Source organism: Vigna umbellata, chromosome 4 (assembly GCF_029865625.1).
Source record: "Vigna umbellata cultivar VRB3 chromosome 4, Vumbellata_1.0, whole genome shotgun sequence".
Taxonomy (NCBI): domain Eukaryota; kingdom Viridiplantae; phylum Streptophyta; class Magnoliopsida; order Fabales; family Fabaceae; genus Vigna; species Vigna umbellata.
The window spans coordinates 34056977-34081017 of record NC_142168.1 but is presented as its reverse complement, the minus strand read 5'-3'; the positions used below and the strand labels follow the sequence as shown (position 1 = coordinate 34081017).

The following is a 24041-nucleotide window of genomic DNA, read 5'->3' as shown; positions in this document are numbered from 1 at the left end:
TAACAAACAGAAATTTGATTTTTTGTAATTTCACTCACAAAATTTTTAAAAATCTAAACTTTTGGTCTAATATGAAAATTTTCATACGTTTTTTTAATTAATTATATTTTTTATAATATATTAGGTTAACAAAATAAAATATATGCTAAATTTTAATTTTAGATTTGAGACTAAAATGATATGTTTGTTCGTAATAATCGTTTAAGGGATTTCGACTCAAATTAAGAAAACCATTTATTTATTTATTTTGATTTTTAATATAATTTTAAGATTTTTTTTTCTATTTTCTTATTTTCAATGTATATTTATATGTTTTTATATTTTCTTTGTTTGATTATTGTAGCTAATTTATCTTTCGTATTAATTAAATTAAAAATGTAATTGAAAAATAATTAAACCATCTTAAAATTTGAAAAAATAACAGACAATTTATTAAGAAAAATAAACATTGAAAAGGAAAAGAGGAGTGACATAAATGAAAAGATTGAAAGTCAGAAAGAAATTAAAAATTTAATTAAAAAAAGGCAAAAAAATAAATAAATAAAAGAAAACAGTTATAAGAAAATGAATTGAAAAATAAATAAAAGAAAAAATGGGTAGAGAAATAAAATAAATAGAAAAGAAAAAGAAAACGGCTATGCTATAAATCCAACTGACGTTAAACAGTACGGTGTTTTTGAGGCTTGGGGAGACTCAGAGTCACACAAAAACAACATACTTCAGCCACGAAGGCCTCAAACATTGTATTCTACTCTGCAGATTCTGCTTTTTGTTGTTCTTCTTCTTATTTTTCTTTTTTAATTAACCATGTCTGAAGGCTATTACAATTCCAAGAAGAGTGATGACATATGTGGGGATGTTTGTAGCCAGGTACTTGCATTTTCTCTCTCTTTCTTCCCACTCTCAGTTTTGGAATGAAAATCTTCACTTCAGATTCTCTTCTCATGTCAATACCAAAAGGGAAACTTCAAACATGCTGCCTTTCATATATCCCATTTTTTATGTTTAAAAATTAATGAAATTTGGACTCCTGTGCCTTTTGTTTTTCCTTTTGAATCAAAAAGCTTAATTTTTTGGGTAAATTTTCAGTGTTTCATTCACTTTATTCCACCGTGTTACCCTTTGTGTCTGTTTAGATTGGTTATTGAACATGCAATTTCTCTTTGGTTGGCCAGTTTTTGAAGTTTCAAGTGTGGGTTTTTCTTGGTCCTGCATTCTTTTGAATCATGGATTCAGTTCAAGTTTGAGTTTTTGGAATTGGATCTTTCGCCCTTTTCAAACCCTCTAATTTTATTGCCCCCTGCTTCATTTGGTTTCCCTTTGCTCAGGAATACATGAACTTGGGAACTGAAATTTCTGTGCTTTCCCTAACTTTTTTTTTTGTCCTGTTCTGTGTTCTGTCTTTTTTATATTACATTTTCTGGGGTTTCCCCAGATCCTATTTTCATGAGAAGATGACATAGTACCAGGTTGTGGTTTTTGAACTGTTGCCATGAGATGTCTTTGTCTAATATGTGCTTGTGAGGGATGGATTGGATGAATTCATGTCCTGCTACTGCTTGATACTGGTTGTGCTGTGATGCATGCAAGGTATTTGAGCAATAAATTAACATAAGAGTGGTTTTGTTTTCTACGCAGCAGGGAACTCGTGCTGCATTGGGCATGTCAAGGCTTCGTTGTATTTTGCGAGGGTTGGATTTCAAGACCTGCATGTTTCTGTTTGTGATTGTTCCAATGGGAATCTTCTGTGTGTATTTTCATGGGTTGAAAATCTCGTATTTTCTGAGACCCCTTTGGGAGTCTCCTCCAAAGTCCTTCCATGAAATCCCTCACTATTATCATGAGAATGTGTCGATGGAGACTTTGTGCAGGCTTCATGGTTGGGGAATTCGTGAATCACCCAGACGAGTCTTTGACGCTGTTTTGTTTAGCAATGAAGTTGACATCCTCACCATTCGCTGGAAAGAAATGTATCCATTTGTGACACATTATGTCATCCTGGAATCAAACTCAACTTTTACAGGAATTCCCAAACCTTTGATTTTCGAAAACAACAGGGACAAGTTTAGGTTTGTTGATTCTCGGTTGACATATGGGGTGGTTGGAGGAAGATTTATGAAAGGTGAGAATCCTTTTGTTGAAGAGGCGTACCAAAGAGTGGCCTTGGACAGGCTTCTGAGGATAGCAGGAATAGAAGATGACGATCTCTTGATAATGTCTGATGTTGATGAGATTCCCAGTGCTCACACAATTAACCTCTTGAGGTGGTGCAATGATATCCCTTCTATTCTTCATCTTCAAATGAGGAACTACTTGTACTCTTTTGAGTTCTTTCTTGACAACCAAAGTTGGAGAGCATCGATTCACAGATACAGAACTGGCAAGACATGTTATGCGCACTATAGGCAGGCGGATGTGTTGCTATCAGATGCTGGCTGGCATTGTAGCTTCTGTTTTCGCCGAATAAGTGAATTCGTGTTCAAGATGAAAGCTTACAGCCACAATGATCGGGTGAGGTTCGCTCATTACTTGAACCGTGACAGGATTCAGGATGTCATATGCAAAGGGACTGATCTGTTTGACATGCTCCCTGAAGAGTATACATTTAAGGAGATTATTGGGAAGATGGGGCCTATTCCCCATTCTTATTCAGCAGTTCATCTTCCATCATATCTGTTGAATAATGCAGAGAAGTACAAGTTCTTGTTGCCTGGTAACTGCAGAAGAGAAAGTGGCTGAACATATGTCAGAAAACAAAATCTGCTGATATTTGTGTGATGTGTATAACACCAAAAGTTGCAGTGTTGAATGACTCAACTTTTGTGTGTTCATTATACAAGGCACTTTTATGCCAAGCAAATGCAGGCCTTTCTTTGGAGGGGCATTTGGAAAAACCTGTTGGGGTCTTAGAATTTGAGATAGAAATTCTCAAGTGAGGAGGTTGTTGTGAGGGAAATAGTGTTACATCTTCTGGCAAGCTTTTGTAGCTTATCTTAGGATATGTGTAAACCCCATTTGTTTAATATAGTAGAAAGACATTCCCAATCTTTTCTGATGGGAATTTTGAATTTCTTAGACTGGGATATATTTACATAATTCTAACCACTCTTGTTAAATGACTCATCTCAAGTTTTAACTATTTCTACAGTTAAATTTTGATTGATTTATGTATACTCCTATTCTGCACTGGGTTTTTTAGTTTCTGTTGATAATGTGGTGGTAAGTTTAACCCATTAATTCTGCATCTAAATTCAAGTGAACTATTGATTAAGCCATAAACAGGGTAAGATAAGAAGTGCTGCACTTAGAATTGGCCATGATGATTTTATTGAGGTTGGCTCAAACCATTGGCTGTAGTAATTCTTTTTGTCCAACTCTTATTACGCACTCAAACTCATCCAATAATAAGGTATCAAAACCTTTTCCAGAGATTTTCTTGTGGCTAATTTTATTCCTTTCTTCTTTTGTAAACGAGTCTTAGAATTTTTCTATAGTGAGTGGACTTCATTGACTTGGCTGAGCTGTGCAATTGTTGGATAATTTTCGTGGGAAATTGATGTTTTATTTTTTTCATTTCCAAAGACTTGGAGGGACTCCTCTGAGTCCCCACCACCCAAGACTTAAGAGAAGGTATTGAGATTAAGATGGCCACTAACTGGTGAATTTTTCAACTGTCAAATTCATTGAGTGTTTGACTCTTCAACAATACAAGAGTTTCCAAATCGTACTGCTTAAGAAAAACAGCCAAAAAGGGTATCATAGCCTGCATTTTGACTTAAACGACTCAAGAAATTAAATTAGAAAAAACTATTAAACCAATCTTTTACTTGTATCAAGTTCATCAGTTTTTAACTGGTTTTTAGTTAAGCTGATTGAACTGGTGATCCAGTTTTATCGTAATGAAAAGATTTGTGCTTGACATGAATAAAAGGTATTTAAGAATTTGAAAAAAAATGTGAAGGGATGATGCTTTTGAACTAGGTATCTTTTTTTTCCACCGCCCAAATTGATTATTAGTGGACACATAAGCATTGCAACTCTCCTATATCCATCACTATCTCAGTCTCAATCTCAATATGTTTGTATGTATAATATAATGAGCATTTAACTGTGACATAATCTTGAGTTTGATGAATGAGTCAAGTCTTCTATTCTAGGCTACATTTTCAGTCTCTCTTCCACACTTCAAGGTTTTTCATTTTTTCCACAAAATTCTGTGGCAGATCATTACATTCTTTAAAAAAATATCTTCTATTTTATGCAACTTGGGTGTTTCTTTTAGTTTTCAAATTACAAACTTTTTCTCTTTCATTGAAAAATCTTAAATGTTCTTCATTTATCCTGATATTTTAAAATTTACAGATTTTAGTGGATATTTGATAAAGGTAGAAGACTCTTACAAAATATTGTACAGTGATTCTATATGGATTTTGATGTTTTTGTGTGAAATAAGGAAATTTTGATTGTAGTGTGTACTTGAAATTTTGTTTTTGATTTTGGTTTATCAGAAAAATCACTACTCCTTATCATTATTATCGTAGTTAATTTTATGTTTTCAACAGAGAAAGTCTACTCACCATACCCATTTTATACATGGAAAATGACACTTGAACAACCATTTTTGACAACATTTAGACACGCGCACACGTGTCAAAATCTGAGTGGTCCAGTTGGAAAAATTAAATGAAAATGGACCACTCAGATTTTGACACGTGTGCGCGTGTCTAAATGTTGTCAAAAATAGTTGTTCAAGTATCATTTTCCTTTATACATATCATAATATTGTTGAAAACTCTTTAAATATGAATAAGCAAATGTTATTTATCTATCTTAAAATAAATATTAGAAAATAAATAAAATATTTTACATGGATCAAAATAAAAGTTTATACATTTTGCAAAATCTAAAAACAGTATTTTTTTTTAGGAAGAAAAACAAAAAAAAAAGTGTAGGAAAAATTTTAAGTGGAAAATTTGATAAAAGAAAAAAAAAAGACTAATTTTATTTGATTTTTTAAAAAAAAAGTGAGAAAAAGTTCTGAAAAAGTCTTAAAAACCAAAAGTATACGTCACGCAAATTCAATATAGTAAAAATAGAATTAAATTGAACATATTTGACTGGGAAAGTTATGTAGAGCAGACCAAATACATATAGGTAGACTTCACGGTTATGTAGAAAATTTGCAGCAGATAATCACTGCATTGCATGTTGTGACAGGTACAGTGTCTTTTAATAAGGAACATGGATTAGGTTGAAAAGTTATGCCCAAAGAACAATCATATTCAATATGCTCTGTCAGAGTTTTTTTTTTTTTTTTTTTCAAATTATAAGGATTATTATTAGACAATCAGTTATAAATTTCAGAGGTTAAAATCAAATTATCTCTAGACTTACAAAAACCAGAAACATATTTAAGTGAAATAATTTCTTTTTTTCACAAGCTTCAGTTATACTTAAACTTATATAAAATGATTTGTCATTTAACTTGTCCAGAACTAAAATATAGAGATTGATTTTAAGTTAAATTATTTTTTCATCCTTTTTTTCTTCCATTAGACAGCTCAACACCTATACTGATGTGTACCTTTTAATAAATAAAGGTCCCCCAATCTCTCTCAATTCCAACTGATTAATTCAATAAAAAAATGTCAAAAAACAATTTTCTTCTTCAGATAGTCAAAGGCTGAGGCTTCAAGCACCACCAAGAATAGGTCACATATACATGACATGACTAGTGGGTTTGTAATTACTTCAGGATTTATGCAGATAACATGTGACAGTGATGATAATTTTCACATTACTGGACTAATCACTGTCCCAAGCCTCATCTGCATCTTTTGGTGTTCTCCTCTTAGGTATATCATCACTTTTGATCACATTATTATTTTGTTTTGTAGGGTAGTCTCCTTCATCCCTAGCGTCCCCTTCAGCATCTGAAGGCCACAGCCAGTTTTCTGAACCGCTAAATTCATCTACGGATTCAGAATCAACTTTGTTAACTCCATGTTTACCTCTCAAACTCTTTGGTGCACCAAAACTATTATGATATTTAGCAGAATCACCAACCTTACCCTTATGATCCTTCTTCACATCACTCTTGTTGTTTCTCATTGCTTGGTGTGTATACTCATCATCACTGCTTCCACTGTCGTAGTTATTATCATTGAACTTTCTCAAATTTCCCGAGTCATTATTCTCTTCGTCCTCACACTCCCACATTGCATTTTCAACATCACTGAACATGCCTTCTGACTCAGAATCTTCCATGCTCACATTACTCCTAAATTTAGCTCCAGCATGTCTATTTGAACTTCTGTTATCTCGATGTTGTCCCATTTCAGGATTATTCTGCTTTTCTCTCTTCCTCCTACTTTCCTTGAACCTCCCCCTACTTCCCTCATATCCATTAGAATTGCTGTCAAGATCACTAGCATCATCAACATTATTGAAACGCCACTCATCATCATCATCATCATCATCATTGTCAGAATGAGCACTCTCTTCATCATCACTGTCTATGGCATGTCGCTTGGATTGTGTACTCTGCCAAACCCTTGAGCCTCTAGCATCAACATCATGGTCATCGTTTCTAGAAGCATCTGATCTTTTGTATCTTCCACCAAATTCCTCTTTGTTCCAGTATCTAATTCTACCAAACTCTTCTTTTTCTTTTGCCTCTTCAGCTTCATACTCTTTATCTGCTGCATCCTCTATCTCAGAAATGAATCGATCTAGTTCTTCCTGATCACTATCAACAGTAGGTTCTGACTCTTCCAAACCTGCAGGGGGCTCTATTATTGACTGCTTACCTTCACGGAAGACGTAAGGAGTTCCTTCTTTCTTGTCAATGGCATTGAAGAATGTGGAAGCAACTCTCTGAATGCTAGCCATGGCAGCTGGATCCTCAGGATTTACTCCCATTCGCCGAAGCTGCTGTTCTATTTTCTTTATGTTTAGCTTCTGAGATTCAAGAGCTTGCTCAAATCTGGCCTTGAATAGAGCCTGTATGCAATGACAAGAACAAAGACATTACCTCCTCAAATATCAACTTCTTTGAATAGTATGTAAACAGCTAGGGGCAAAAATAATGATTTCTCAAAACATTGAAGATAAAAAAAAAAAAGAGCAAGCAAGTTAGAGCAGTTAAGCCTAACCATAATACCTATATTTTCATAAAAGCTGCCGTGTAAGCGCAATCAATAAAACAAAAGCATTTCATTTGGTTAGTCATTAACAAACTGTGTTCAACTTTCTTCCTTACATTCTTCTAGGGATTTTTTTCTTTTCATAAGCAGGAGTAATTTTACCAACACAGCAGCTACAATAAACAGGCAAATATAATTTCTTTTGCATGATAATGAACAATATTGGCCCATAAGCATCGTTGATAATTTCTGAAGTAAAGCCCTAGGCAAGCTGATGGGAATCCAATACAGGCAAATAAGGAATATATAATTGCAAGCCTACCTTTCTCTTTGTAAGGGTGTTAATAGGTATCAAATTTTTGGGTTGACGATAATTTCTTCCACGGAACATAATGATTGTTTTCACATTATGAACATTGATAACAATCCCCCCACTCAATCTAGCAAGCATTGAAGCCATTTCTTTTATTTTTTCCTTGGGGAAGTTGTCACAACAAACTTGCACGGTCTCGTGAAACTTCCAATGGAGATGCATATTTTGCACAACCCCTCCAAAGACTCCACGAACACCGACTGGGACGTAGTTCTTATTCCGGAATCCAATTTTTTTAAATGCCTGAAGCTGTTCGGGTGTTAAGAGCTCTGGATCATGCCGAGGAGGAGGCAGATCGGGTAGCTCATACTTCTTGAGCTTTTGTAGAAGCAATGCCACTTTCTTCTTGGCCTACAAAAGTTGGAAAGTAGGTAAATAAGATTTAACCAAATGTTTTATATAACAAACACTTACAACAACATTTAAGTTAAAAACATATCAGGTATCATGATTTGAAATTTTCCATTTCATGATTATCAATGTGGTAATAACTAAACAATCAAAGCCAGAGAATTCACCAAGTCGAAACAGGTTAAGACTGACTGGGAAGATTCAAGGTCTATATTGAAGAAATAAGAAAAATCTTAAGTAGTACTTTCCCCCTCTCCTCTCTTTCAATCATAAAGTTCCCTCTCATCTCCAATGCGTACTTCCTTGAGGTATCTTGGCTTCAATAATTCAAATAATCAGCTGAATTTTATTAAAAATATGTTATAAGCTGTAATCATGAAAACTTTTGAGATTGCCCCATTTTACTTGGAAACCAAAATTCGGGTATCTCACGTTATAAGCCAATCCTCTATGCCACTTCCACTTAGAAGCAATGAGCATGCATAATTAACAGTCTAAGACCTTCAGAGTTAGAATAAAAGATTGAGGAAGACATCTACATTCAGAAACCATATAATTAATTTTAACACAAATCTCAGATAATTGTTACAGCACAGAACATTAGATGAACTGAAAACAAGGATCACAAATTTAACTCCAAAAAACAGTTAATGAAAAGACAGTTTGAGAACACACTCTTTTGAGATTGTAAACGAGCCTCTCCTCCTCAGTCATGAGTTTCTTCTTCAACTTTTTCGCTCTCCGAATCTCCCTCAAAGTCTTACCCGACTCTTTCTGCATTCGCTTCTCCACCTTGCTGCGCATACTCCTTCCTTTGGACGTTGACATGGCTCGAGACCACAATGATCCATTCAAAAGATTCAACTGCTGAACATAACAATACAAACCAACCCTGTGGCATGCCTCTTCAACTTTGACAATGTTGCTGCACTCAGGTCTGCGAGCTAAAGGCACAACATTTCTGAACAAAAATAAATCAAAAATCAACCCCTTTTCCTTAAAACACACAAACACAAAACACAGAGTGATTGCGAATAAAATTGCATCAGTATACATAAAAAAATTAGAGAAAAAAAAGGTATTTCTTCTCTGTTTAACCAAAATAAGTAAAGTTGACACGAATGGAATAAAAACAATAGCGATAGGATTTGTTGATGAGTAAAGTAAAGATGTGAACTTTGATGTGAGTAAGCAAAAGGGGTTTAAGCATTTGATGGTAAATAGAGAGATAGAAGGAAAAGAAGGTACGATTGAAGTTGAAACAGAGAAGAAAGGTGTTTGAAGCAATGTCTTTGAAGATTTCTGGCACCAAACATTGTTGCTTTTTCTCTTCCTTTGATCACCAATCAGCCACAATTCGCGTTTCGCGTTTCTGGGTTTGACATCGGCATAGGCCAAAGAACAACAGGGTTTTGAACTTTGGAGGCTCGGATTTTGTCCCCCAAACGCGCCCTAATTATTCTCTCCTCTTATATTCTTTTTGAAGGAGCATTCATTTTTAAAATTCCCATTTAAATTTGAATAATTTAGTTGAAATTAAATCTAGTTTATATTTAAAATAGTAGATTGAAGTTGTTTAGATTAAAAATATGAATAATTATGGTGGATTTCAAATCAAAATTTATATTTAAGAAAATGTTTAAGAGTTTATAAATCATTGAGATAGATTTTAAAATTAGTTTATTTTAAAAGTCAATTTTAAATTTAAAGTAATTTTTAGTATTAAAAATGAATCAGATATAAGTTAAATTATACCAATGTAGCTTATACGGAATGTTTCATTATGAATAATGTTATATAAAAGGTTAACCTTATTGATTCACAAGTTAAATTACCATTTTGTTTGATTGTAATTGTTCATGTCAATTTTTTAAAAGTTAAACAATACTATTAAAGTGATCAAATGATTCTTTTTTAATATATTTTAAAAATATATATTACATTTATTTATAAATATATATATATATATATATATATATATATATATATTAGTTAATAAATTTTAAATAAATTATATTCACTTATATATGTTCTGTGAGTTTTAAATAAAGATGTTTGATATTAAATATAATTATTGTTTATATTTTTTCCAATATCATATTACGTATTTGTTATGTTGAATATTATTTGGAGTCTGCTATTTGTTTACATACGTGACGTATAATATTGTTAATATTTATTTATTATATTTAATTTTAAATCATTTAAATTGCTTCAGATTTGAAATATTTTAAAAAATACCAGATTTAAAATTAGTACCGAACTTAGTTATGAACATAAAAACTATTTCTTGTTAAAAAATGTATGACTTTAAATTCCAATCTAACTATTTAGATTTAAAATTTATAAAAATTATACTATTTTTATTGGATTTAATTTCAATATAATTATTTAGACATAATAAGTTGGACTAATGAAGTATATAAGATGTAATAGATCTTTTGCTCACCCTATATGAAAGACAAAAGAGATAAAATTTGAATTGAGTGAAGAAAATTAAGAGAAACATCAAAGTTTTTTTTTTTTATTTTTTCAATTTTCTTTAACTAAGCTGAAAAAATTAAGGAAGAATAAGCATGGAATATAAATAATTGATAAAGTACTAATTTTTAACAAATTGAAAACAATTATCACATACAACCAATGAACTTGAAAAACAAAATAATTCAATTGTTTGTTTGTTGGTCAACTTTTAGATTTGCAACTTCAGCATAACAGTTTATGGCAACATATACAAGTCACAACAACAGTGCAGAAACATGATACAGCCATATAAAGCTTGTGCTTTTGAGCACCAAATCATGACAACTTGAGCTTTATACAATATCTTAGCATGTAGCAATGGCAAAAATGAATGGAACAGATGAAAGTGTTTCCCAGAACACTAAGGGAGTAAGCATCAGAACCAACTAAGAGTTGCTTCAAAGCTACACCTTATAGCTTGTCCATCCAGTGAAGGGTGCTGTCTTGAGAGCCAAATTGCAAATTCTGCATGCAAATGAGAATCAAAGAGCAATGAGAGGATGTTATCAGTATATTTATTATTATTAAGAAGTGAACTTTAAACCTAACTCAGTCGTAAAAAACCAGCTTGAAAGGTGAGTTTTCCACCTACTTGTATACTCTAAATTAACTTTATCTCTAAGTACATGTAATACTTCCAATAATATTAGAGAATTCTAAAAGATGAGCTGATACTTACACAAAGATCAAAATCTGAAGGAGGATCTATCTCCAGGGTGTCTAGCACAGAAACTCCAGAAGATGCATAATCATCATTGTTTCCGGGTGCAACCATGTTGTTTACAGTGCTATTCAAAGTGGAGGGCAATCCAGAATGATTAAAAAGTGCAGATGAATCTGACATTGACAAGATTTCCTCCAAGCCATGAAAGTCACAATCAGCCTGTGATTCATCAGCCAACCATGCAGGGTCAACCTTAATATCCTCATCCAGAACATCAGATGGTGGCGCAAGTAATTCTCCAGGTATAGGCTTGGCATCCTAAATCAAGGTCCAAACATTACAAAATTGAAGCAGAGAGCATAGTTATTTAAACAATTAGTGAAAAATGTATGAGCTTTTTCCAAGAAAGAGATTCGGCTCCAATGAGTAGTCTACATAAGAGACGAGAACACTACTTTCAATCCAAAACCTCAAAACAACAAATTTATAGATTCTTCTACTTATATACTAGTCACCTTACTTATTTTTATCCAATGTAAAATTTCAACCTTGAATTCCTAACAAAATGCCTCTTTTCTCTTGAGAAAAAATTCACGTAAGTTTACTAGCTTTTCAAGATGTGTCCATCAAATGTGCATAAGTAGAAGCTGATATGTAAATGGACTCTTTAATGCTGTGCTTGTTATTGTCGAATTTAGCATTTGATAGCCGGATAAATTAACTTTTAGAAGAAGTTCGATTCCTTTCGCTTTCATTTTCTTCTTGTATATATGTTTGATGACAAGTTTATCCAAAGATGGTCATTTTTGTCACTTATATTGCATGCAAACTTATTAGCATCATATGTTAAGATCATAATCATAAACAGCTATAGATGCAGCAAAAATAACCACACACCTGGATGAATGACAGAAGCTCATTTTCATCAAAATTGTCATCACATTTTCCTGTGCAAGGTCGAGTAGGGGGATTTGGTTTTGGGGTACTTGGACCTGTTTGTGCTGCTATGTTAGAATCTTCAACTACTGTATTCTCCTCATTCTTCTCAGAATGCTTCTGTTGTTGATAAAATATTTTTGAAACCACATATTCACCATTCTTCTCCTCTTCTTCACTCCCCAGATGGTACTGATGCATCACCCAATTGGTCTTATATGGCTTGGACCCTTCCTTAGGTCTTACATAAAGGACCATGATCTTCTTAAAGCCCTTATGAACTCCATCTTCTATCACAGATTTGGTCCTACCAGTCTTGTGCCAGCGAACATGCTCCTCACTCAAACCATCTTGATGATGAATCTTCCTACGCTTCCTTCTCCCAGTAGCATATGCATTAACTGTTTTGTGAAAGAAATGGACACTATTCCCATCTTTCCTAGCACCTGAAACAAAACAGGAATGAAATATTTAGAGCATGTGCTCAAGGGAAACATAATCATCTGTGATATCTTTTCTTTTTGTTTGGTATCTAGATATAGATATCAATTCAATTTTTCTATAACATTGTTCTTGTAGTTCAAAAGGAATTCAATAGGATCCATAACGACAACAATGCTTGTTATAGATTGAGGTTTAATTAGAATTATACTCAATGATTGAGAGTACTAGAATCAATTTTGTTTGCTACTTGTCTTTTGTCTTAGTCAGGTATCAATAAGCAATACTTCCTGAATGCACACTGATTTTACATCAACTTTATCTGCATAACACTTCAGAACCTATTCAACAAAGGAACAAAATGGTAAATGTTAAAAGCATTTTAAAAGGTCAGAAAACCGTTACCTGGAAGATTTTCTGGATGAGTGTAGCAAATCCCTTGCTCCCCTTCTAAAGTTGGGATGAACTTATGAATAAACACGTGTTGCTCTCTCTTTCCAACACAACACTTTGCTTCCAAATGCTTTAAAAGCTCAACATCGGAAGGATCAAACTTTAAACCAACAGGAAAACCAGGCCACTCATCAGAAACCTGCACAGGCAAACAGATATTCCTAATGAAAATTATGTAATAAGTTAATTCTTAAATACAACAACTCGCTTTAAAGTATAAGGTAAATAATACAAATCATGGATAAGAAGATCAATTCTCAATATTATATATGCATAACAAATCATGAATGTCTTGAAATATCAATCATTGATGAGCGATTTTTTCATTAACGATTGAGTTTTGTTAGTTTATTGGTAATGTTGGCACTTTACTCACCAACTCATGTATAAAGAATCATGAAACCTGAATTGTTTCAAGAATTCAATCCTGGTACACAGGTGAAGTCTGCAAACTTAACGGACTTGAATTGATTTATTAGACTAAAAGAAAAGGTGTAGGCTTTATAGGCTTATAGCATTTTTTTTCTAATTTAGTGTATGTGTGAATTTAAAGACCATTACACGATCTGAGATTAAGTAGATGTTGGATTATGACGTACATCAATGTTATTAGTATGATAATGACATTTGGGACATTCACGATATGTTTCACAGTTCTTCATTTGATCAGCAGCTGACATAGTAGTATTTTTCACTTTCCCTGCAGATCCTCCAATGTCATTAAGCTCGCTCCTGCAAAAGAAAGTCACCACTTCAAATCGCACATTGTTTACAAGAAGAACTTCATGCTATATTAATATATATATATATATATATATATATATATATATATATATATATATATATATGTACTATAGTTATGAGAAAATAAACTGAAGTTATCAGCAGTTCACAAGAACGAATCAACCGAATAAGCTTTTGAAACCACTATTTACAAGATGACTCGAGTGAAAATTCCAGTCTCTTACAATGATATTGAGAATGTTTCGTAACATCAACAATGTCAATGATATAAGACAAACAGAGACAGGGACAAATGAAGAAAAACATGCAGAAAGAACCAAGGAAATTTTGGGAACACATCATTTCAGGTATACGCTGAAAATAGAACAAACTTTCTCTTCCACCACTTTTCTTCATTTTCTTTTCTTTCAAATCATGTTTTTCTTATTCCTTCGACCGAACAAACCAAAAAATAGAAGGTAAGTGATAGCAGCAATTCATTCCCCAGCCTATGAAATTCTATAGATAAATAAGCATTCCCTCAACTTTCTCACAAAAAAAGATGTCGTCTATATAATCTTTTTTAACCCAATGTACGTTTCTGATGAAGGTAGCACTATATCAGTTTCAGAAAAGAGTAACATCTCCGAATGTATCATTTCCTAAGTATCTAGAGACCAAACCCACTCATCTCAACCATCGTACAGGTGCATGTACCATAATGTAAATATCCTACTACTTCACATGTTCGCATCTATATGACTAATGATTGCATTCGAACCACCCAAAAAGCAAAAAATCAGCATTTGGCACTCCAGAAGTGTTTCTTTCCCACAGTGCAGTGCTAACAGTAGAAAGAAGCTGCAAGTGTTTCCAACTTAAGCAGCAGACACTAAACTCCAAATGAGAATGTTACACCGTACCTGCTAACAATCTCCCCATAAATGGAACTAAAAAAAATAAATCAAACATGTCAATATGTAATGCACCAACACCATCACCATGAAGTCATCAACCCAAAAAGCCAAACCTCAACTCAACCAACCATGTGATGTAACACCCAACAAAATACGCCACCTTACTCGACCGATTATTTTACTAAAATAAGCACCTACAAGAACCGAGCCAGGGGATGTTTCTCTGACACAAGTTTCCGAAACAAGACCACCCAGAAATCGAAAGAACGTTTTTTCCTTATCAACTCACCAAAGGGACTCCAACCCACAATCCAGATCATTCATAAGAAGAAGACACAACCGAAATGTTAACTGGGGTGTGAAGAAAAAACCAAAGCTGAAAACTTTGCTCGTAAAATATGAAACTTGCATCGCAATCTTCTAATGCTAAACATTAAGCTCACCTAGCCATGGTAGAGAAGAGAACGACGAAGATAAAAACGCGTTTAATGGGGTCAGTTGCGACTATATAAGGTGTAGAAGGAGTTTACTTGAACGAGTGGACAACGTAGTAAGTGTAATTGCTAGAGAAAAACATCCTTTGAATTATATATATATATATATATATATATATATATATATATATTTAAAACAAAATTTAATTAAAAAGTACTCATAAAATTCCATTAATGCATTAATATACAGAGCCTGCTTAATCATTACATAATTTGAATTAAATTAATTAATATTTTTATATTAGATTGTGTACTTCGGAAGCTCGAAGCTGGAAGAAAGTGGGACCCACTGTTGACTGAGGGGTCCAAACCTTGGCTTCGGAATTTACGGTCTTTTCGCTTTGAAATGCGAGCGAAACGGAGCATTATAATAAATTACCTTACTACCCTCAATGACTGTCTTGTTTTCCAAGTCAATGTAATTTAAGATTATTTTGTATACTGTAATGTGATTTATGGTTAGTTGTTATTATTTAATAATATTAATGATGCCACGCTGTGATGTAATTAAATGACGTTGGAGATGTTATGGATCAGTTCTGAATAATGAATGGAAAAGAGTAGGATCCATGTTATAAAAAATTTATGAAGTTAATTATTGTAAATGTGCCTTTTTCACATAAAGTAAAAGTGTGATTAAGTATTATAATAGAAAATTACGTTATAAGTATTATTAGGATTACATATATAAATTTAATCCCATATCAAGTAAGATGAATACCATATAAGGTAGAAATGAATTTGAAAAGCAGTATATAAAACCCACATATTTATTGTCTTGACATTTTGAGTTAAAATTGATTTTTTGACTTCTTTAAATGAAATACTAATGTATTTTCAATATTTTATATGAAATATTTATAATTATTTATTAGGGATGGATAAAATTAATCAAATTGGGAGTTCAACTATCAATTAATTATATTATATTATATCAAGAATACTAAAATGTTTAGATTAAGAATTGAATTGTATTATTTTATAGTTAAGTTTTGAACTTTTAGAGTTGTTAACTATTCTCGTTTTATATTTTTTATTTATTTGAGAGTCTCTAAAATTGTAGTTTGGTTTGATTGTTGCCGACTTGACCAAACTTTGGTCAGGATTGACTTGGTCGAATTCGGTCTCAATCTTTAGTCCAACTAGGATCGTTGAACCATTGCCTGACATGACTCATATCAACCTTTGATTTGAGTAAGCTCATCTCAAACTTTGTTCATGTCGTCCTGTCTCAATCTTCGGTCTTGTTTGACATGTCTCGACTTTAGGTTTTGTAACATCCCAAAATATAGCATAATACTATATCATAGATTAATCACATATACTAATAAGATAGATCAGTTCAACCAGAGTTAGTAAAGTATTTAACATTACAGTTATCCAAAATAACCATAAAACTTAAAAAATTTACAAAGTAACATAAGTTTGACACAAAACATAGGAATAAACCGAACGGTGATACAACACACTGTATAAACCGATCTGTTTGCAAAAGGAATACTAAATCTATTGACCGAACGGTCCAATCCAAAACTATACACAACAGATGACCGAGCGGTCATAACTTAAGCGACATGATCTTCGCCTTCCAACACTTGCTCCACCGAACACTCGTCACCTTCTGCTCACATCCACAAAATGATCATCGCAAGGGAAAAGAAAACCCCGAACGGACAAGACAAGACATAACAAGAAAATAGGGTAAACTATCGTAATTTAATTATAAACACATATATGCATTTCATGCAAGTTCAATCCATATGAAACCGAATGGTACATCATACAACAATGAATACAATTCATCACATACAACCAAAACATCATAATTCATATAAATATATATAAACCGAACACTATGACTTGACCATCCGGATTGTATGAATATGTAGCTACAGTCGTCCTTGCACTTGTGGTAGTGTAACAACTGACACCAATCGAGCTACTACCCAAGGCTAATCCCATATTACCTACCTTGGCACCCTGAGGCGGTAGAACCTCCTGTCATTCTCACTCATGAGTTACTCCCCTCTACTTAAGAATGAGTAACTCACAGAATATCAGGATGAATGCCAGCTTAGCATATCCATATTCATACTTTACAATTCCACAACCATCCATGAGACATTCCTCCTTGGAATTCTCTTCCACAATATTTGAAGGTATAAATCTTCAATTCTTAACATACACAATCATTCATCAATAAAATTTTCACATAATAAAGATAAAACCTTGAACATTGGAGACCGAACACCTTAACCGAGAGAACCGAATACAGACAAAATAGAAGACACTGACCGAACGCTATTATTGACCGACCACCATAGAAACCAACTACTAGACACTTAGCCCAATCCAAAGAGTTTAAACCACACACTCATAACTTACACTGAAAAACTCTTAAAAACTTATACCGAATATTATACTAGATCGAGTACTTAGAGATTTTTGGATACTCTATCCAGACTGAACACTGGTTTAATATTATAACACTTACGATTAGACCGAACGGTCATAAATAGATAATACTGCTAATAGACTTAACCTAGTTAATGACTGAGTACATAACACAGCCAAACGGTCAACAAAACAAATCTTTGAATAACAATTCTTAAACCAAAATAAGATATTTTTATTAATCTCTAACCCTCCAAACGTGATTTCTAAGTTATTTTAAACCTATTCTACTGAACCTTTTACACACTACTCACCACTCACATTTTCACACAATCTCTTCTCTCACCTAAACTGACCGAACGTTCTACAATAGGAACTCCAATTCAGTTCACAAGTCTCGGCCAAACACAAAATTTGAATACAATTAATCAAACATACCATCATTCATACATGCAAACGTTCGCACATCAACTTCAAACATAGAAAAATATAATTAAATCACTAGCTTCCCGTACCTTGAATAAACTAGGAATTTCCTAAGCCTCCACCACTTTGAATAACCAGCAATCACTTCTAAAGCAACCCACCACTTCGCACAACAGCCAGATTGATGGAAAAGAAACTCTTGCCACCAAAGAAGAATTCAAACACGGCCTAGATGATGATCAGCAGAAGAAGAGAGTGAGGATTTTTAGAGAGAAGAAGGAGGATTGTAGAGAGAAGGAGGGGAAACTCAGAAATCTGAAGAAAAGAGGTGCATGCAAAAAGTGGCTCAACGTTTGAAAATTTTGCTTATATACTACCGTCAAAAATCGATCAGTCCAACCAGCTGTATACACCTATCTTTCACTTTCTGAATTTTCTAAACCCTCACACCAACACCTGGCTTCCACTTACTGCTGAATTTAATGATTCTGACAGGTTTAGCCTAACTCATCTCGACATTTAACCCGACCTAACACATTTTAACCTTTAGCCTAATCGGTCTTAAATTTGGATAAAATTAACCTATCTCGACCTTCAATCCAATCCGACTCGTTTCGACCTTTAACTTATTCTGACATATCTCAAAATTGTGTTTAAAAATCAAATCGATTTAGTTTGTCTAAACTAATTTTCAGTTCGTTTTAGATACAAATAAACTAAATTTTGAATTTTCAGTTCGTTTTAGATACAAATAAACTAAATTTTGATTTGATGCAGTTTTTAATAATACACTTTATTTTATCCAACCCAATCATTGACTATTTTAACATTTAAGTTAAAAATGGTATCTTAACTTCTTTATATGAAATCCGTGTGATTCATGGGTGTTAAAGTTTTCTTTCCAGAATTTTATATGAAATACTTATTATTCATTAATTACAAATCCTTCTTTTCAATATTTCATATGAAATACTTATGATACATTGATGTTAAATCTTTCTATGTTTTCCTGATAAAACTACAACAAATATACTTCCATTACTCCAAAAATATTAGATAACTTTCTTTTGATAAGGTGGGAATGAAAAAACAGTTGTGCTTGATATGATACTGACACTATATTCATTGCAAAATACATGCATCAATTTTGGATAACAGAAAGAAGCGTTAGAACTTGGCAACTAAAAGTGGTTCCATGAATGCAACAGATGAAAGACAATGCAGAAAAATTTCCCTCTCCTCACTTCTGGCTATATCCATGTCACATACATGAACAAGATAGAGATAAGGGCCTTTGGATGAGCCTTACTTTACAATGACATTTCATTACATCTCAGCAACCTTTACCCCACAAGTTTCTGGAAATCAGTCAGAAGAAAGTTAACATGATTCAAGAGAGCTTTGCCAACAACTCTTGTTGAGAGCAAAGGTGCTTTCTTTTGCTACTGAACTCATCAGTATCTGATAATACCAGTTGACATTTTCTTATTAAGATTCTAGCTTACAATTTGTGAATGTGGTTTTATTTTAGTTTTCCTAACTATGATCTGGGACAGCCCCAAAGACAAACTGATGTATTTTGAGGACTCAGTAACACTGGTTGAAGCAGAAGAAAAACCCTTTAGGCCTGTCTTCAGCTTTGTCTGTTGAGGTTTCTCCAGAGTCATCTCTTCCAAGCATTAATGCACTTGTACCAGGAGATTCTGGTGGCAACACCACATTATCAGATGAACTCATCCGCAGATGAAGAACAGGCTCTGGTGATGAAATGGTGGAGAGATATCGAAGGAGCATCTGTATGATCTCACTGAAATTTGGTCTATCACTTGGATCTTCCTTCCAACATGAAGTTACAATCAGAGCTAAATCCTCAGGAAGGTCTTCAGCACTTGGCCTTGTATTCTGAAATAGTTGAATAATTAAGTCATGTAGTCACACTCATAAATTCATAATCATACCAGTATACGAGATAAATGTATTATATTAGCCTAATGACACAACTAAAAATGTGCAGTTTATCATATCTGAAATGCCAAGAAACAAATATGATGAAATTGTCCTTTTTATATCGCTGATCGCTGGAGAAATGCATATTTGCACATTGATTACATTTGAATGAGAATTTTCACACTTTCAGGGATCATAAAATGTGCAAGTGTGATAATGACCTTAATCAGAAGTATTATTATCAAGTAACTATTAAATCTACCTTAAAAGCAGCTGCATATGCAGCCTGTAGATTAGACATGCCTTCAAAGGGCAGCTTATTATGGATGAGTTCCCACAACACAATTGCAAAGCTGTAGGCATCCACCTTGTGGTTGTAATGCTTCTTCTCACCTTGTCTTAGAGTAACAGTGCTGTAAAGCTGCCACCAAACAGAAAGTAATGATAAATTACCTCACAAAAAACTGGAAGATGTATAGATGTTCATAGTTTAAAGTAGTTCAGACGCACTTCAGGAGCCATCCAACGATATGTTCCTGTTTCAGCAGTCATCATCTCTGTTAAGGATTCCTCTCTGGCTAGACCAAAATCAGCAAGTTTAACTGTCTTATGATCAGCTGTCAAGATCAAGTTATCTGCAAAGGAAAGAAGCAAGTTATCAATACTATGTTGTTCTTTGATATATAGAGAAGATTGTATATAAACCTTAATTTTCAGATTTGTTTCTTATATATTAGTGTTGAAAGTCCCATGTCAACTAGAGATAAGACCAATTTGTGATATATAAGTAGATGTAAACTTTATCTTATAAGCCGGATAAAACCAATTTGTGATATATAAGTAGATGTAAACTTCATCTTATAAGCCGGTTTTGTGGGGTTAAATTAGACTTAAAGTCCACTTATTCACATGGTATCAGAGCTATGGTTCTATCGGACCACCCATTAATGTCTAGTCTTACGTTCGAGATGTATATTCTTTGGCCTTTTTAGTTAGGTTTAAAGAGACAAGGATTGTGGCATTGAAAAATCAACGATAGCATTTCCAACGAAAAACACACCTTCCAATATAAATCTATGATTGATTGAGACTAATATGGATACATAACTTCCTTAAATTCAACAGTTCAAAATTAGTTCGATCAAGACCAATTCTACCCAAGATCAAAACAAAAATAGGTGGATAGTGTAGTATTGACCAACAAAGAAAAGATGCAAAATTGCCAATCATTTTTAAAATTGCTTGAAAGGTCTACTAATCAAGCATGTATAAAGGAAACAGGATGTAAAATTCCACCAAATGTAAGTTAAAATCTTTTCCTTATACCAGCTAAAACTCAACAAAAACCACTGAGTTCAACGTTTACACAGACATACCAGGTTTAAGATCACGATGAATGATCCCATGGGAGTGTAAACACTCCATTGCTCGGGCAATGTCAAGAGCAAATCCAACAGCCACCGGCATATCCAAGCTCTTTGGCCTCATATTCAAGAGATATTTGCGCAATGTTCCACCTGATAGAAGTTCAGTCACTATAACCATAACAGGTTCTTTGCAAGCCCCAATAAACTGGAATCAAACCAAAAATAGGACCTTCAATTAGACAAACTTTTTCAAGTTCATCACTATCAACGTGATCTAAGTACTAGTTAACCTCAGCCTATTGCCAGTTCTGATTAAAAAGTATATATATAATATGAATATGTATATATATCTAACTATGTATATATATCTAACTATACCTTGTTAAAAATTAATATACAACCTTAACCAGATTTTTGTGTTGAACTCTCGACAGCATGGCAACCTCTCTGGCAAACCGAGCCTGTCTCCTTGAAATCTCTTCTGGGGTTTCTCCCTTGTTGATGATCTTAACAGCAACGTTGTGATTTTTATATCTGCAATCAGAAAATTAGCAATTCAACAAGCACATAACTTTATCTAATGCACACAAAATGTTTATTTCTCCAAAACAGATTATATACAAACTGAGTGTGAAATTGGATGCAAATATAGATGAAAAGAGAAGCAGATCAATGCTGACATATAAGTCAAAAAAAAACTTTGCACTAAATATTAAAAAAAAAAACAAAAGTGAATTAGAAATTTTAGTATAAAAGGACTCAAAAACAAAAACTGATACCAAAAATAGAATCCAAAAACATACGATGAAACAGGTTTGACTTACTTTCCTTCATATACTTTGGCATGAGCACCCTCTCCAATTTTTGGACCAACAAATAGTTGTTTGGGATCTACAAGCCACTTTGATTCCAAATTGAACTCCTCAACTGAGTGAACCTCGTTGCCAGATCCCATTTTTCCTTGTTTTCCTCAAAAAGATGTGAATCTATCTAGCATGTCATTCTCTGCATTACACAGTAACACATGTGGAAGCAGACCAACCAACTAAAAGAAAAAGACCCTTAACTGGCATGAACTATGAATCAGTTGCACAAGAACATGCAAGAAAGCTATAACCCCTACGAGTTTAACAAAGAGGGAAAAAGGCTAGACTTTGGCACACCCCAGAGGCGACTTTCCCAATACACACTCCAATCCCCAAAATCAGGGACATGGATCATTAAAAAAAGAGAAAAAAATCAACACTTGCCTTTGTTTGGGAGGCAGAGAATAAAACCCCACATGCAAAGAGGCACTCAACAACAAACCCAGAAGTTAGAGTAGTAGTTAAAAATAGAAACAAATCAAATCAAAGATCCAAAACAACAGGCCTTGTCAGCAGAAAACTATTTACAAAGGAGAAAACAACAATATCTAAAAACAAAAGGTTTCATTTTTATGAGAATGAAAAAAAAGGTTGAAAAATGAGAGAAAGTTAACCAACACCCAGATTGAGAAATGAAGAAAAGAAGGTGGTGGAAGATAAAAGAAAATGACTTTATTTTATTTTATCTCTGCAACGCGTATTCAAGTGGCATTCAGCTGGTAAAGTAAAACCGCGGAAGGAGTTGAGTCGCTGTCACAAACTCAAAGCAGTGTTTTTTTTTTCTTTGTAAATGTTTATTCTTTTATATAAATTTCAAGTCTGTTTAATATATGTTTTTAATAAAGAATTTTGTAAAACGTTTGCATTCAAATAAATATTATATATTTTTTTTTTTTACTTTTAGTGTTCCATATGAATGGCAAAGTCAATGCAACTGTAGTGTTGACCTGATTATTTAAAGCATATGAGTAAATTAAAGAGTAGAGATGAAAAGAAAGGGACTTTCAAAAGAAAATATGGAAAGAAACTGTGTGTTTGTTTTTAATTAATCAATGGAGTGTAAGTATATTAAATAAAATAATATGTGAGGTGATAGTATTGGTTAATTTGACTTTTTTATTTAAAGGTTTTTTTTCTCTTTTACAATAAACAATAATAAATGAACTAACTTATATTAAATAATTCTAATGAATGTATTCTTAACTCTAAAATTAAACTGTGTAATTGTTTTTTACGACAAAGAATGATCCTGAATGGTGTGTTTTACAATTATACTTCGATTTGACTTGAAAATTATTAAAGTGGTGCAAAGTTTACAAAAAAAAATAAAATCATTTAGAATAAGTTCATGAGAACAATTTCATGATAATATAATTTAGATTTGTTTCATTTAGATTGGTTTCATAAATTTTACTTAAAGATAATTATTCTAACATAAAGTAAAGTAATGTCAATTAGATACGATTTTATATAATTTGGATTGTGGATTGTGTTGAAGTCGTTGTAAGCTTTTATGACATCTTTGTTAAATATGGTGGTGAATAGTACGATTTATGTGTAATCATTTTGCAAAGTTAATTTGTTTTTGTGTGTGTTTAGTACATTGAAAAAAAAAGTTATTTAATTAACTTCTTTCAATGAAGAAAAAAATAAATAGGGAATAGAAGGAAAAATGTATTTTTTAATTTAATAAGAAATTCATCAAAGTACCATCTTATTAAAATAAAACTAAATAAAATTCAATGTAACGCATGAAAATAATATATATTAAAATAAAAGTAAATAAAATTCACTGTAATGCAGTGATGCAAAATAAAAGAAATGAAATTTCGGTCTCTACTTGAGAAATTGTTTATGTTATAACGTTTATTTTTGCAATAGGAATATTTTATTTATTTATTCAAAATTGGCTGGTCGATTTAATGGAGGATACAATTTTATATTGATGCGAAAGGATACTCCCATATTTTAAAAGTTAAAAGGAATGTTAAAATTCAAATTTTTTATGACCTTTTTTTTTT

General features: G+C 32.9%; 4 protein-coding genes across 8 annotated transcripts; 1 reads left to right on the top strand and 3 right to left on the bottom strand.

Moving 5' to 3' along the window:
• Nucleotides 1-655: 655 nt before the first annotated feature.
• LOC124841874 (beta-1,4-N-acetylglucosaminyltransferase family protein) lies at nucleotides 656-3075 on the top strand. 2 transcript variants are annotated; one of them, XM_047318248.2, is made up of 2 exons: nucleotides 656-870; nucleotides 1642-3075. In XM_047318248.2, exons 1-2 carry the CDS (start codon nucleotides 808-810, stop codon nucleotides 2737-2739), a joined length of 1161 nt encoding a protein of 386 aa, XP_047174204.1. In that variant the 5' UTR covers nucleotides 656-807; the 3' UTR covers nucleotides 2740-3075. The 2 variants fall into 2 exon arrangements, with proteins under 2 accessions (XP_047174204.1, XP_047174203.1); XM_047318247.2 differs by having other exon boundaries at nucleotides 1639-3075.
• Nucleotides 3076-5611: 2536 nt separating this feature from the next.
• LOC124841873 (RNA-binding CRS1 / YhbY (CRM) domain protein) lies at nucleotides 5612-9321 on the bottom strand. Of its 2 annotated transcripts, none has more exons than XM_047318246.2 (4): nucleotides 9118-9321; nucleotides 8545-8830; nucleotides 7468-7869; nucleotides 5612-7002 (listed from the first exon to the last, which is right to left on the bottom strand). In XM_047318246.2, the coding sequence occupies exons 1-4, from the start codon at nucleotides 9183-9185 to the stop codon at nucleotides 5806-5808; spliced, it is 1953 nt and encodes a 650-aa protein (XP_047174202.2). In that variant the 5' UTR covers nucleotides 9186-9321; the 3' UTR covers nucleotides 5612-5805. The 2 variants fall into 2 exon arrangements, with proteins under 2 accessions (XP_047174202.2, XP_087967387.1); XM_088111261.1 differs by having other exon boundaries at nucleotides 8545-8813; nucleotides 9118-9288.
• A 1227-nt stretch (nucleotides 9322-10548) lies between these two features.
• On the bottom strand, nucleotides 10549-15081 carry LOC124841875 (NAC domain-containing protein 10-like). 2 transcript variants are annotated; one of them, XM_088113863.1, is made up of 6 exons: nucleotides 14970-15081; nucleotides 13486-13618; nucleotides 12839-13025; nucleotides 11954-12438; nucleotides 11072-11374; nucleotides 10549-10857 (listed from the first exon to the last, which is right to left on the bottom strand). In XM_088113863.1, the coding sequence occupies exons 1-6, from the start codon at nucleotides 14975-14977 to the stop codon at nucleotides 10804-10806; spliced, it is 1170 nt and encodes a 389-aa protein (XP_087969989.1). In that variant the 5' UTR covers nucleotides 14978-15081; the 3' UTR covers nucleotides 10549-10803. The 2 variants fall into 2 exon arrangements, with proteins under 2 accessions (XP_087969989.1, XP_087969988.1); XM_088113862.1 differs by lacking the exon at nucleotides 14970-15081 and adding an exon at nucleotides 14816-14938.
• A 3884-nt stretch (nucleotides 15082-18965) lies between these two features.
• On the bottom strand, nucleotides 18966-22672 carry ATN1 (Protein kinase superfamily protein). Of its 2 annotated transcripts, XM_088113828.1 has the most exons (7): nucleotides 22405-22672; nucleotides 21979-22159; nucleotides 21556-21688; nucleotides 21164-21359; nucleotides 20298-20422; nucleotides 20050-20208; nucleotides 18966-19742 (listed from the first exon to the last, which is right to left on the bottom strand). In XM_088113828.1, exons 2-7 carry the CDS (start codon nucleotides 22107-22109, stop codon nucleotides 19428-19430), a joined length of 1059 nt encoding a protein of 352 aa, XP_087969954.1. In that variant the 5' UTR covers nucleotides 22110-22159; nucleotides 22405-22672; the 3' UTR covers nucleotides 18966-19427. The 2 variants fall into 2 exon arrangements, with proteins under 2 accessions (XP_087969954.1, XP_047174193.1); XM_047318237.2 differs by lacking the exon at nucleotides 22405-22672 and having other exon boundaries at nucleotides 21533-21688; nucleotides 21979-21995.
• Nucleotides 22673-24041: the final 1369 nt, after the last annotated feature.